This window comes from Oryx dammah, unplaced genomic scaffold (assembly GCF_014754425.2).
Source record: "Oryx dammah isolate SB20612 unplaced genomic scaffold, SCBI_Odam_1.1 HiC_scaffold_11, whole genome shotgun sequence".
NCBI lineage: Eukaryota > Metazoa > Chordata > Mammalia > Artiodactyla > Bovidae > Oryx > Oryx dammah.
The window spans coordinates 37,820,962-37,835,938 of record NW_024070195.1 but is presented as its reverse complement, the minus strand read 5'-3'; the positions used below and the strand labels follow the sequence as shown (position 1 = coordinate 37,835,938).

Sequence of the window (14,977 nt, the reverse complement as noted above, 5' to 3'; positions counted from 1 at the left end):
CCTGCCAATGCAGGAGACGTAAGAGATGCAGGTTAAATCCCTAGGTCAGGAAGATCCCCTGGAGGAGGGTATGGCAACCCACTCCAGTATTCTTGCCTGGAGAATCCTATGGACAGAGGAGCCTGGTGGGTGACGGTCCATAGAGTTGCAGAGTCGGACATGAATGAAGTGACCTAGAATGCATGCATGCACATATATATGTAACTGAATCACGCTGCTGTACAACTGAAACTATTAATAACAGTGAAAATCAAATGTGTCAATTGAAAATTAATTATAGTAAGTCTCCTGCATACGAACCTTCAAGCTGTGAACTTTCAAAGATTTGAGTGTGTGTTTGCAAGCTCAGTCTCGTAAGTCTCTTCACGTGTCTGCCGTATATTGTCATGTCTGTCCATCCTCTACAAGTGGTTGTACTTCTGTGTACTTTACTGTACAGTATTGTATAAGCACAGTAGTACAGTTTATTTCAAGCTAGATCTGCAAGAGGACAACTGCATTGAACTCGTTGCTATGCAACATGAAGAATTTACTAGTGAAGACCTGAAGGAGCTGGAGGCCCAGAGAAAGCACAAAGAGAGACAAGAGGAAGAAGTAACTGAAGAACTGAAAAGCTTCATGATGCAGGAAATAGTAAAGGGGTTTTCTCTGAGAGGCCCTGTTAGGTTTCTGAGGCACCGGACCTGAATGTAGAATAGTTCACCAAGTTTGCAGCAGCCGTTCAGAATGCAATGCAGCACTACCATGTCATTATGGCAAGAAAAAAAGAACTCAGGCACCACTAAGACTGTGTTTTCAAGAGGATAGATGGAATTGAATCCAGCAAAGAGCCAGAACCTGTGACGTCAGCGTCAGGCAAGAGTGACGTTGCAGCTTGCCCTCCATCTCCTATTGCTGATGATCCCTCAGCTCCACCGTCTCCCACTTCTCTCTCCTCCAGTGACGCTTCTTGCCCATTCACTTGATGCCAGCCCCTGTATGCCAGCTGTTGTGCCATACTATTGGACTTTTCAAGTACTTTCTCACTGTACTTATTGTACTTTTTCTTACTGTTTGTAAGATTTAAAATGTTTTATTTTTTATGTATTATTTGTGTGAAAAGTATTATAAATCTATTAAAGTACAGTACTATATAGTCAATTGGGTTAGTTGGGTACCTAGGCTAACTGTGTTGGACTTGGAACAAACTGGACTTACAAATGCACTCTTGGAACAGAAGTCATGTATGTATGCAGGGGACTTACTGTAACTAATTCTAAAAAAAAGACTTAAAGAGAATATTTACTTTTAACACATAGCTCTGATGTACCAAACCATTACTTCAAACAGCTCAATATTTTCAACAGTTATCTCCCCAAAGCCCTCCTAGTGTTCTAAGAATTGCTTCTTTCAAATAAAGAGACAAACAGGTCTCCTGTCTTGAGTGTGTAATTTTTATAAATTGAATCAGACCCACAGTGAGTGTCTTTCCAGGAGTTTCACCAAAATGAAAAAAAAGTTCTGAGATAAAACTGTAGCAGGAGGTCAGGTGAAGTGTGGAATTGTGGGGTCACAGACCTGACCCGCAAGCTGTTCTCAGGGGGTACGAGGGCTCTGGGGGGCCCACCACTGGTCTGGTCCTATCTCCGAGGCAGAGGCCTCAGGTGCAGCTCGCGCTCCAGCTGCTCGGCGGTCAGGCTTCCCTGGATTGCCTCACAGCCCGGGTTGAACACGGAGTAGGCGCTTTTCTCTCCCTGCGTCTTCTCCTCGGGGCCTCGCATCCCCACATACATCCAGTAGAACAGGGACAGGACAAAATAGGCCAGGCCAAATTCCAGTTCCACAAACAGTCCCAGCAGGACCAACCAGAGGAGCACCTTCAACAAGGTGACGCTGGTGAGGAGAGACCGGTCCCGCGGGGTCAGGGGCTGAGGCGGCGGGGGCCGTGGCGGTGGTGTGGCTTCGGCTGGACTCGGTGGTGGCTGTGACTCGAGGCCCCCAGGCCCAGCTGCTCCCTAGGACACACAAACCAAAGAAAGAATGAAGGGCAGTGGAGCCGAGAGGATCAAAACCCATCTGAAGAGGCAGCTGTCCTTGCATGGGAGGGCTTCCCCTCATTGGTGTCTGTTTTTCTTGCCCTGCTCTCTAAGACAACTATTTTCCAAGAGCTCTCATGCATCCTGCTCTGAATCAAAACTGATCAGTGAGATGTGACTTGATGAAAACCTTACAGCGTTCAGGTGGATTCCCATCTGAGGCAGACATTTCATCAGATTAGTCTGCTGCTAACAGGAGCTAATGTAGCCCCTCCAGTAACTCCTTGTAATTGATAAGGCAGCAGCCAGGCACACGCTTCACACACAGAATCAATAAATGTTTGTTGATTGGATTAGACGAGCTAAAATGTTGTTGAGTGGTATGATTCTAAAATGAGGACTATTCTACACATTAAAAAAAAAAAAAATCACAGTTATAGCCACAACCTTTCCAGCCCGTGACCATCCTACAAAGCCCCAGGGTCTCCTAACTGGACTCCCCTCCTCCTAACCTTTCTCTCCCCACACCAAACCATGTACAGCTGCTAAATAAATCTGCCACAACATCCATCAACCTTCTGCTCACAAACCTTTGACACATTTTTAATGCCTACCAGTTAAATTTTAAACTCCTTGGGCTGGAATCCAAGGCCTTACATTCACTCAAAAGACAGAAGTGCCAGAACATAGGCCCCTGTGCTGGCTGTAATGGGAGACAGAGGTATTTAAGGAGCTTTTGAGAGCTTGGTCTCCAGTCCAGTATTTTCTACACTTTTTTGGGTATGACCCACAATAAAAAATACATTTTGTACTGCAAACCCCTCCCCCCCCAAAAAAATATATATGGTGTATGTATATGTGTGTGTGTATCAGGAAAAAAGTCTTCACCTATCAACACTTTGATTACATATCAAGCTTTGGTTTTCTATTCTATTTTTTAAATTCCATTTAGTTAATTTAGGATAAGACCTTTAAAATTTTTTTCACTACCCACGAATGAGTCATGATTTGCAGTTTATAAAATAATGTTGTAAAAAGTTTCCTGAACAACATGATCCACAATCTATTGCTCTAGAAATGAATCCTCTGGTCTTACAACCCAAAGACATTGCCCATCTGTGGCCGGGAATATTCCTCTCCATTTCTCAGGAACTTGCTCTCTCCAGGCAAGCACGGCTGGTGAACTATGTATACCCTGACCTCTGGGGCCATCAAGCAGGGTGTCCCTCTGCCTCCCAGAGCTCTAATTGGCTCTCTTTCTCACTGAGTACCAAACTGTTTGTAATTCAAGTGTCTCTCTTTTAATATAGATCACATGTGTCCCTAGCTGTTGCATGAGGTCACCATACTGTTGCTGATTATCTTTTGGTGTCTCCAGAGCCAAACAGCACTGCACACATAAGTTTTCTGTACAGAGCAGACTTAGTTCATTTATTCAGTTATACCCCATATTCTTCACGTGGCAATTTAAAAGGTACCAAAACTGTTATCTGATCTCCAAAAAATATATAGGTCATCTGATTCATGTTGCTTTAGCAATTCTATATTGTTAGACCTTTGGTTGTTGTTGTTGTTGTTGTTGTTGTTTAGCATCAACCCTGGGTTAGAAAGATCCCCTGGAGGAGAAAATGGCAACCCACTCCAGTATTCTTGCCTGGAGAATCCCATGGACAGAGGTGCCTGGAGGGCTACAATCTGTAGGGTTGCAAAAAGTCAGAAACGATTGAAGTGACTTAGCACGCATTGCAATTATTATCTTTCCAATTAGATTGGAAAGTTCTTTGACATATAATCAGCTACACTCCCCACCCCCTCCACATACATTTATTAAATAAATAAATGTCACTTTCAGATTCAACCAGTGTGCACAATAGGGAAATCACTGATGGTCATAGCAGGGAACGTATACAATCTGATTAGTATTTAAGACTACTCTGGATGCCAGGCAGAGAGTGAGCTGCAAGAGAAGAAGAAAGTAAATTGTTAACAGCTCATGCAGGAGGCCCAATAAGAGAGGACTAGGCAGAGATGAGGCTGGTGACAAGGAGATCAGAGAGAAATGATGGACTGATGGATACAGACCACGTCTTGAACGTGCACAACTTGAAATTCACAGTAAACTGAATTTATTTTATTATTAAAGGAACACTAATGAGAATAATGCTATGGCCACCATTTACTGAGTACCTTCAAGATGCCTGATCTCCTGTAACTCAGAAGGCAGGTCTTATTAGTCCCAATTTACTGATTAGGAGACGCTGATAAGGAGATGTAAGGAACTCCCCTAAAGTCACATGGCTGGTGATGGGCAGAGATGAGGTCGGTCCAGGATCCGAGGATGATCTCCCTTCAAAGCCCTTTTTACTTAACTAGGGGCCTTCATGGGAGATGCTAAGGGGAAGGATTAGAGAGCTAGAAGGAGATGAGGTAGGGGTAGGGGTGTTAAACTGGCAAAGGGAACAAACAAAGGAGAGGGGGGCTCCGGAGATGCCTCCAACCAGGGCACCTCCTACTGTAAAAGCTGTGTGTGAAAGTGTCTGTGACCACCACAGGCACCACAGCACGTATGGTGCAGTTTAGGGAAGGGACTTCCATTCCCAGAATACCAAAGTGCTTCCCACCTCAGAGCCTTTGCACTTGTGGTTCCCTCTGAGAGGAAAGCCCTTTCCCCTCACACCACCTGGCTGGCTCCCTCTTCTACAAACCTCAGCAAAAATGTCACCATGTGGGCCCTTGTCCTTGTCCCAGGTTTCTCAAGAGTGGCTCCTTCTTAAGAAAAATGGTGAGGTCACTTCCTCTATGAGGTCCTCCCTGCCCACCCAATTTAAAGTGACACTCTGCATCCCTCACCCCTGATTCACTATCACAGCACGCTGGATTTTCCTCCCTTCTGTAGCATTCATCGTTCTTTTCTTTCAACTCAAAAGCAGGTTCTGTGAGAACAGGGCCTTGTCTTTATTGCACTGTCTCCTAGGACTCAGGACAGTAGCTGGAACATAGTGGGCACATGACTGAATGAATGCTGGTGGGAAAAAGCGAGAACTTAAGAGATGACTCCTGGATCTGAAGGGGTGATGCAAAGCCTGTGCCTGGCTGCTGCTGCTGTTGCTAAGTCGCTTCAGTCGTGTTCGACTCTGTGCGACCCCATAGACGGCAGCCCACCAGGCTCCCCCGTTCCTCAGATTCTCCAGGCAAGAACACTGAAGTGGGTTGCCATTTCCTTCTCCAATGCCTGAAAGTGAAAAGTGAAAGTGAAGTCGCTCAGTCGTGTCTGACTCTTTGAGACCCTATGGACTGCAGCCTACCAGGCTCCTCTGTCCGTGGGATTTTCCAGGCAAAAGTACTGGAGTGGGGTGCCATCACTTTCTCCGTGCCTGGCTAGGTCATGCCAAAGTAAGAGGGCATTTGAACAGTGGGCCAGCTTGAGCCAAGGCCTGGAGGGGAGGAGTTGCAGGATGAGTGTGGTCAATAGACCCTGGGGCTAGATGGTGCACTGGGGGCCTGGGAGTTGGGGGTGGGGCGGGGGCTTGGCAGGATTTAAAAAAAAAATTGCAGGCATTTTTGTCCCACTGTGGTAGAAGCTTGCTGCAGAAAGAAATATTTTATTTGGGGGAAATGCTTTTCCCCAAGCTAAATTCGAGAGTGAGGGAAGGAGGAGGTGGATGCCTCCGTATCAATGGCCAGCAAAAAGAAGCAATTACAAATGGAAGGATAAAGAAATCTTAGACAAGCCAGTCTGTGCCACCAAAATTATTAGGTAGAGATAGATCAGAAATTGGCAGGGGAGCAATTTAGTGATAATTTCACACCAGAGCAAACTCAGGAATTATACTGAGTAAATGAAAATGAGTTTTAGACAAAGTCCCTTATGAAAAACAGAGTAACTGATAAGAAGCATACGAGGTACAGCATTGCCTCTCATCCCTCTGTCAGGCCATCAGTTTGGGGGTTTTTAATAATGGAAATTTTCTCCAAGCTCAGTTCCTCTAGATTCAACTCAGTGATCCTATATTCCTTTGGAAATGAGACATAAAGTCAAAAACTCATTGTGTAGGCTAGATGTTTTGTAACTGTGGGGAGGAAAAGGGGTAGAGGAAATGGATTCTAAAATCCTAAGCAATTGTGCTCTGTGAGTTCTAATCCACAGTAAAGTCATCCTGAGACAAACTGTACGCAAGGAAATGGATTGTTTGAACCCTGCACACTCTTTCTGTAAGTCAGTAGGAACCCTGTGTGTCATGGAGAATAATATCTAATTCAAACTAAGTATTAAGTTCTTGATTACAAAAAAAAAAATTCCATATAACCAGATGTGGTGCAATGATAGATGACCTTAATAAATTTTAAGAGGAGTAAGGCACATCTTACTTTTCAAAAGGAATTTCTGGCACTTATTGCACTTGCTAAGTCACTTCAGTTGTGTCCAACTCTGTGTGACCCCATAGATGGCAGCCCACCAGGCTCCCCTGTCCCTGGGATTCTCCAGGCAAGAGCACTGGAGTGGGGTCCCTTCTCCGTTATTGCACTTAGGAGGTACAAAGACCACCTCACAGATTTCCCCTTGGATGTTCTGTCCTGTGTTCCCACATGCATGCTCCAATCTCACACTCAAGTCACCTTGCCACTTTACTCATGAGTGAAAACCAAGATACAGAGAGAGGAATGAGAGACTACCAAAAGCTAATAAGGCTTCCCTGGTGGCGCAGACAGTAAAGAATCTGCCTGCAATGCAGGAGACCTGTGTGGGGTCCCTGGGTCAGGAAGATCATCTGAAGAAGGCAATGGCTACCCACTCCAGTATTCTTGCATGGAGAATCCCATCAACAGAGGAGACTGACAGGCTACAGCCCATGGGATCGCAAGGAGTTGGGCACGACTGAACCACTAACACACTCACAATAGGTTGTAAAAGCTATCAGAGTAATCTATTGTTTTCGCCTTAAACATTAATTGTTAAACTTGAATACGCTTGTCTACTTCAACAGTGATACACAACACATGCCACCATAGGCAGTCAGCACACTTCTGCGAGTTCCGTGTTCAAACACCATTTCTAAAGCGCAGGCTATTTGGGCGACTGGCCGCACGTGGCCCAGATGCGAAATCACCCCAAGCTTTAATTACTGCCATTTCTCATCAGCACCCAGTTAGACCTTTCCCCCTCCATTAGCAGAGGGCTGTGGCCCCCTACGGTTGTGGAGCCGTTTCCCAAAGCCACTGAGGGCACAACGATCACTCAACTCTCTGTGAATAACGCAAGGGCAGAGGTGATTTCTTCTGGGACCCTAGACCCTCAACTTCCCGCCTGGAGTCGAAGCTGCGTGGGTCCCTGGCTGTAAAGAAAATGTCAAGGTCACTCTTCAGGGCGGAACAGGATGGGGCAGGAGACGCGAGGCCCCGCCGCCGAGCCGGCGGGAGGCGCCTGCAGCCCCTCTCAGCTAGCGAAAAGTGTGTTAGTCCCTCAGTCGTGTCTGACTCTTTGTGACCCCATAGACTGTCCTCCGCTGTCCACCGGCTTCTCCAGCCCCGGGGGGCGTGGCCTGGGCCGGGCCATTCCACGACGTGGGGGCGGCGCCTGCAGACCACCACGTGGTGCCGGGGCGGAGCCTCGGCAGAGTCGCCTCAAGAGGCCACGTCGGCGTTTCAGAAGCCAGGTGCCTACGGGGTAAGGCCTTCCTCCTCTCACCTGAGCGAGGCTGGGCTGGGCCTGGGCACTCGGTGGCCTCGGTTTCCACGCCAGGAACCGTTTTAGCCAGCCTGAGGGTGCTTTTGGAGTCGTAGCTGCTTCTGCCTTCTCTCCCGAGGTTTGTGTACTCTGGCTCGAAGTGCTGGGTTCAGCCACCAGCCCGACTCGCTTCCGGGCCGCCCGGAACTCAGCTAACCGCTGCTCCATGGCGCGCGCCCCCTTCCCGCTCCCAAAAAGCGCGCGCGCGCGCGCCCGTCCGCCCGCTCGCCCGCCGGGAACCAGTCCCGACTTTGCGGGGTTCCGGGCTGCAGTGCGCCTGCGTGGCGGCGCTGTCTGCTGCGCGTGCGCGCTAGCGCAACGCTAGCTTTGTGACGTTCAGTGGGCAGTTCACAGCTAATTATTCACTCTAAACGTGTAAGAGCAGTGTTCACGTTCGCGAGCTACGCGGTTAAGAACCTAAACATAAAGGTTGTCTCATTGTTTCCAGCTTTTGCCCTAGGCTAAGCGCCGCAATGCTCTCTCACGTCAGGGATCAGCTCCCTAACAGGTCCACAGGTTAGCACCAGATTGAGAAGGTGGTCCCGGGACATTGAAAAAGGCCCATGACCTGTGGGACTTTTCGTGTCAGAAGGAAGGCAGGATACAGCCTGCGCTTTTCCTTTTCAGCGGTTTGCCAGTCTTAGCAAAGGGCAAAGGGCTAGCACTGCTCACTGGCAGGCAGGTTGTACAGACTTCGCCCAATCACTACTCACCCAAAAGGTCACAGTTCCGGTCACGGACGGTTTAGAATTTTAAAGCTCTAAGCATCTAGCAGAGACATTACTTTGCTGACTAAGGTCCGTCTAGTCAAGGCTATGGTTTTTCCTGTGGTCATGTATGGATGTGAGAGTTGGATTGTGAAGAAGGCTGAGCGCCGAAGAATTGATGCTTTTGAACTGTGGTGTTGGAGAAGACTCTTGAGAGTCCCTTGGATTGCAAGGAGATCCAACCAGTCCATTCTGAAGGAGATCAGCCCTGGGATTTCTTTGGAAGGAATGATGCTAAAGCTGAAACTCCAGTGCTTTGGCCACCTCATGGGAAGAGTTGACTCATTGGAAAAGACTTTGATGCTGGGAGGGATTGGGGGCAGGAGAAGAAAGGGACAACAGAGGATGAGATGGCTGGATGGCATCACTGACTCGATGGACATGAATCTGAGTGAACTCCGGGAGTTGGTGATGGACAGGGAGGCCTAGCATGCTGCAGCCCATGGGGTCACAAAGAGTCTGATACGGCGAGTGACTGAACTGAATTGAAGCATCTAGCTAAGTGACACTCACATAATTGAGAACTCAAATATTTTGGGGGTCTTGTTGAGTGTGAGTCAAGGAACTAGATGAACTAGAATTGAAGTCTTTCATTCTCTTAGCAAATGTTTATCAAGAACCCTCTATATGTCAAGGGCTCCCATGATAGCTTAGTTGGTAAAGAATCCGCCTGCAGTGCAGGAAATCCTGGTTCAATTCCTGGGTCAGGAACAGGCCCTGGAGAAAGGATAGGCTACCCACTCTAGTATTCTTGGGCTTCCCTGGTGGCTCAGCTGGTAAAGAATCTGCCTGCAATGTGGGAGACCTGGGTTCGATCCCAGGGTTAGGAAGATCCCCTGGAGAAGGGAAAGGTTACCCACTCCAGTATCCTGGCCTGGAGAATTCCATGGACTATATAGTTCATGGGGCTGCAGAGAGGGGACTCGATGGAACGACTTCACTTTCACTTTCAGGTACTGATCATGGGCTTCCCAGGTGGCTCAGTGGTAAAGACTCTGGCTGCAATGCAGGAGACTCAAGTTTGATCTCTGGGTCAGGAAGATATCCTGGAGAAGGAAATGGCAACCCACTCCAGTATTCCTGCCTGGGAAATCTGGACAGAGGAGCCTGGCAAGGTATAGTCCTTATGGTCACAAAAAGGTCAGACACAACTTAGCAACTGAACAACAACAGGTACTGGTTACTGCTGTGAAGAAAAGTAAAGTAAGAAATAGGGATGGTGGGGCTGTTTTGAGCCAGTGACCAGGGAAGGCTTCTCTGAGGAGTTGCCATTTAAAAGCAGAGACCTAAATGAAGTGAGTGGTGGAGGCATGTAGATACCTGGAGATGAGCATTTCTATTAGAGGAAACAGCAAGTAGAAAAGTCCTGAGAGCTCAAGTACTTTGTTTGACCTGCTCACAGATCATCAATGGTCGGTTGATATAAGGCCTTACAGGCCATAGTCGAAACTTTACCCTGTGTTCTGAGTGTGATGGTAAGTGACAGGAGGATTTTGAGTACAAGATGACATGATCTGACATATTTTTAAAAGGTCACACTTGCTGCTGGAGGTGGAGTGCTGTTAGGGTGCAAGGACAGAAGGAAGAAAGCCAGTTTGAAAATACAGTGGTATAAGAGAGACTGGGCCTTTGGGGGCTAGAGTGGGAGTGATGGAGTTGGTGAGAATTGGTCAGATTCTGAATATAGTTTTGAATATCTGAGCCAACATGATGTGTAGCTGCATTGGATGTGGAGTGTGAGAAAAAGGGAATCAAGGATGACATATTTCCACCAGCCCCTCTGTCATCAATCCACACACCTTAGAAACCAAGTAAAAAAATACCAGGTTCTTTACTGAGATAGAGGAAGACTTGCAAGTCTTGTTTTGAACATGCCAAGAGTTTGAGGTGCCCATTGGATAAACAGTGGAGGCAGTTCAACAGTGAAACTGGAATTCAGAGAAAAGTCAAAACTGGAGATACATATTGGGAGTCATGAGCATGTGTGTGATAATCAAAGCCATGCAACTAGGTGAAATCAACTAGGGAGTGAGTGTGGATGAGAAGGTGTACGAGGACTGAGCCCTGACTAGTTGGAGATGATCTGTGAGACAAAAAAGAATGGGGTTGTTATACCACAAAGAGTTGCCATTGAGAAGTCACAGAAAGTTTCTTACCCATCTTGGTAGAATGATGGGTAAGTTTTTACCCATCCAAAGTAGATCTGCTTCTCTGGAGGGACTGGAGATTCTTTCATTGATTGTTATTTCCCACTTGGTCATGTCAGTTGTAAGTTACTTGCCATAGGTGCCCGCCATCTACCTCTACAAGGATTAAATCATGTGCTGCTGCAGCTGCTGACCTTCAGCACCCCCTGATGGAGCTCAGGGTGGAGAGCAGAAATGAGGCACTCTGTGCTCCAGGAAAACTGGCAGGATAGGTCTTCAGATAGTTAGATAGTCTTAGAACTGATTTTAGGAGCCCAATTCTTGTATCTCTTTGTAACTAGAAAAGCACTACAATCCTGCATGGCGACAATTGTTTCTTGTGACTAGCAGAAGCTTCATAAGACCAGAAGAAATTCCACACACACCAAAAAAGTGCTTAATTGCATGTATTCCTCCTTTACCAAAATCACATATATACTGTCCTTTCCTCCTATCTCTTTGAAACAAATTCTCAGAGCTATCTGAGGTGCTGTCTCCTGGGCTGCAGTCCTCACATTGCTCCAAATAAAATTCAACTCACAACTCTCACATTGTGCTTTTTTTTTTAGTTGACAATAATCACACTGAGACCTTAGAACTGCATTTGTCATCTACTTCTAGCAGGCATTTAGACTTCAGGCATAGAATTTGTGGGCTATTGCAGTCAGGCTCTCTGGCAGGAGACATGGCACTTTTGAAAAGGTTAAGTAAGGAGAGTTTCGTGTTACAAAGATGTGGCAAGATTAAAGGAGGCAGTGTGTGTTACCAGCCTCTGGGCCTCAGGCAGCAAGACAGAGTGGTCATCAGAACTCAGTGAATCCTGTAGCTAGAGAAGAAGCCCAAGATGCAGGAGCTGTTAAATGGGTGGAGAAGGGTGGGAAGAGGATAAGAGGAGCAAACAGAATATCCAGCCAAGTACTGGCATTTCTAGCACCATCTTGCTTCGGTAACCTTATTTGCCCTTTTCTTTGTTTTCTGCTTATAAATTTATTTTGTCTCAGTGCTTTGTAAACCTCTTTAAATTCTTTTTGGAAGAGGTTGAAAGAATGGGAAAAAGTAGAGATGCAAGAGATGATCATGAAGAACACCTTCTGCCAAACTAACTCCATTTCCTTTTCGGATAAGATTGAGAGCTTAGTAAATAAGAAGGATCCCAAAGTGTACTTAATGTGTGAATTTAAGTTTTATTTGCATGTACCATATTTCATGTGTATATAAACTTGCACATAATAAACATATGTAATATGTGTACATGTATGTCATATTTGTAAATTACAAGTAATAAAATATCCACATGTCTTCCTAGGGTATCCGTGCTATGGAGAGTATAATTCCCCATTCTTTGACTTTGAACTCAAACATCCAAGTTGCTTTTGCCAAATGGATGATGGCAGGCATTATGCAGGTAGAGGGGCTTGATGTGTGTTTGTCCTGTTGAATGTGCCCTTTTAATTTTCTGCACTGCCATGAGATGGACTTGCCACAACTAGCCAGCTGTCCAAGGATAATGAGAGTTCTGTGGATATGGCTGACTCACTGACCAGCTAAGCCCAGCCCAAAATAGCTGCCCCCAGCTTACCCAAGATGTATGAAAAATAAATGTTTGTTTCATATCACAGAAATTGTGTGGGTTTGGTTACACAGAAAAAGCTACTTAAGGGAAAAAAAAAAAAAAGAATGTTCTTCTCTGTACCTGTGGTCCATTCCTGACTCCTACCCACCTCTTCAATCTATTAATGTAGTGAGTTACATTAATAGACTTTCTATCAAACCATCCTATATTCCTGGAATAAACAAAACTCAGCCACTTTATAACATATAAAATTCAAAGCTAGGTCCAGTTTGGTAATCTTTAAAGAATTTTGTACCTATGTGCATTAATGAGATTTTTCAATCGTTTTTTTTTTTTTTTCACATACTGTTCTTGACAAGTTCTGGATTTAGGATTATACTACCTTTATGAAATAAGCTGAAGTCTCCATCTCCCCTCCCAACCCCCATTTTTAGAACAGTTTGAATAAAGTAAGAATTAACTGGTTCATGAATATTTGATAAGACTTAGTACTAAAACCATCTCGACCTGATATTTTCTTAGATCGGATAAATAAATATAAACAACAATTAAGTGGCTTCATAGCTGGTCAACACAGCCTTACCCAAAAAGTGTTAAGAAATGGATCAACATCAGTCTGTCCTATCTGATGTTTTTAGGAGTGGCTTGCATAAAAACATAAAAGACCGTTTATCATATTTTCAGGTGATAAAAATTTGATAGAGAAATCTACAATTATATCTTTAGGGTAAAAAAAAGAAACCAAAATAAATTTAATTAAATGTATCATGATTAAAGGGTTGTATAGATGCTTAGAGGGAACACTACCTCCTAGATGGGCATTTATATTTTTATGTCTGTTCTTACTTCTTAATCGTTGACTTGAGAGAAGTTTGCTTCAATAGGAACTGGAGCTTTTCCCTGACCCCAGGCTGGGGAAGGGGGGCATATGTGGTGGATGCTTCAGCTTCTAAAGTCAATCCCATTGTCTGAGCGAGGACCACCATGCTCTCCTGCTTATATGACAAGCCATCAGAGTGTCCAGAGGAGAGTGGTCTGGATAATGATGTTTCTAGAGCAGGGCTTCTCAACCTTGGTACTTTAGGCATTTGGGGCCAGATAATTCCTTGTTGTGGGGGGCAGTCCTGTATCTTGTAGGATTCTTAGCAGTACCCCTGACCCAGCCCATACTTGCCAATAGTATTCCCTGGTTGTTGTAGCAACCAAAAATGTCTCCGGTTCAGTTCAGTTCAGTTCAGTCGCTCAGTCGTGTCCGACTCTTTGCGACCCCATGAATCACAGCACACCAGGCCTCCCTGTCCATCACCAACTCCCGGAGTTCACTCAGACTCACATTCATCAAGTCAGTGATGCCATCCAGGCATCTCATCCTCTGTTGTCCCCTTCTCCTCCTGCCCCCAATCCCTCCCAGCATCAGAGTCTTTTCCAATGAGTCAACTCTTCCCATGAGGTGGCCAAAGTACTGGAGTTTCAGCTTTAGCATCATTCCTTCCAAAGAAATCCCAGGACTGATCTCCTTCAAAATGGACTGGTTGGATCTCCTTGCAATCCAAGGGACTCTCAAGAGTCTTCTCCAATACCACAGTTCAAAAGCATCAATTCTTCGGTGCTCAGCTTTCTTCACAGTCCAGCTCTCACAGATGATGCCAAATCAGTGGTCCCCAACCTTTTTGGCACCAGGGACCAGTTTCATGGAAGACAGTTTTTTCCATGGACTGGGGGTGGGGACGGGGAAGTTAGTTCAGCAGTAATGCGAGTGATGGGGAGCGAAGGGGAGCAGGTGTTGAAGCTTCACTCAGTGGACCGCTGCTCAATTTCTGCTCTGCAGCCCAGGGTCTAACAGAAGGCCTGGGGGGTTGGGGACCCCTGTGGAAACTTCCCCCTGGAGGCAAATTTGCCCTTGGTTGAGAATAACTGGTCTAAAGACCATATTTTAGTAAGCATAGTAAAGGCAGTAGTGATTTGGGTCAGAGAAGAAGAGTCATAGTGAAAACATACCAGTTTGTTTTAGAAGCTATTAAAAGGGCTATTGTGAATGGGGGACAGAATCATTTTGTGGGGATCCAGAAGGCAGAACTGGGGCTTCCCAGGTAATTCCATGGTAAAGAGTCTGCCTGCCAGTTCAGGAGACACAGGAGGCTCGGGTTCCATCCCTGGGTCAAGAAGATTCCCTGCAGGAAGGCATGGCAACCTGCTCCAGCATTCTTGCCTGGAGAATTCCATGGACAGAGGAGCCTGGTGGGCCACAGTCCATAAGGTCACACGGTGTTGGACGAGACTCAAAAGAGTTGGACGAAACTGAGCATGCGTGCAAAAGGCAGAACGTAGGTCAAAAGTTTCAAATTACAAGGTGACAAATGTGGAATCTTTTTTTAAAAGGAATTTTCCACCAATTCAGTTTTTCCAGAAATAGCCAGCTAGTGGAATAATTTCAGTGCAGTTGAGTTTCCTGACACTAGCCGGATTCAAGCAGAGGCTGACAAACCACTTGTCAGGAATGCTGTAGAGGGGATCCTGGGCCGAAGAGGGATTTGGTTGATGTAGATGATTCCCAAGTCTCTTCCAACTGGAGAATTTGTTTTAATTCAACCTGGGATGAGAAAACAGAAGGCTTTGGTACATCAGACTAGACCGTGTCGCATAAGGTGTCGGTGCCACTGCCTGGATCCCCTCGGCTCTCACTGTTGCTGGACATGCTGATGGCTTGTTTC

General features: G+C 45.9%; 1 protein-coding gene across 1 annotated transcript; it reads right to left on the bottom strand.

The window, feature by feature from the left end:
- Positions 1 to 1,268: 1,268 nt before the first annotated feature.
- Positions 1,269 to 8,026, bottom strand: SAYSD1 (SAYSVFN motif domain containing 1). The gene is made up of 2 exons (XM_040249770.1): positions 7,702 to 8,026; positions 1,269 to 1,994 (listed from the first exon to the last, which is right to left on the bottom strand). The coding sequence occupies exons 1-2, from the start codon at positions 7,906 to 7,908 to the stop codon at positions 1,620 to 1,622; spliced, it is 582 nt and encodes a 193-aa protein (XP_040105704.1). The 5' UTR covers positions 7,909 to 8,026; the 3' UTR covers positions 1,269 to 1,619.
- Positions 8,027 to 14,977: the final 6,951 nt, after the last annotated feature.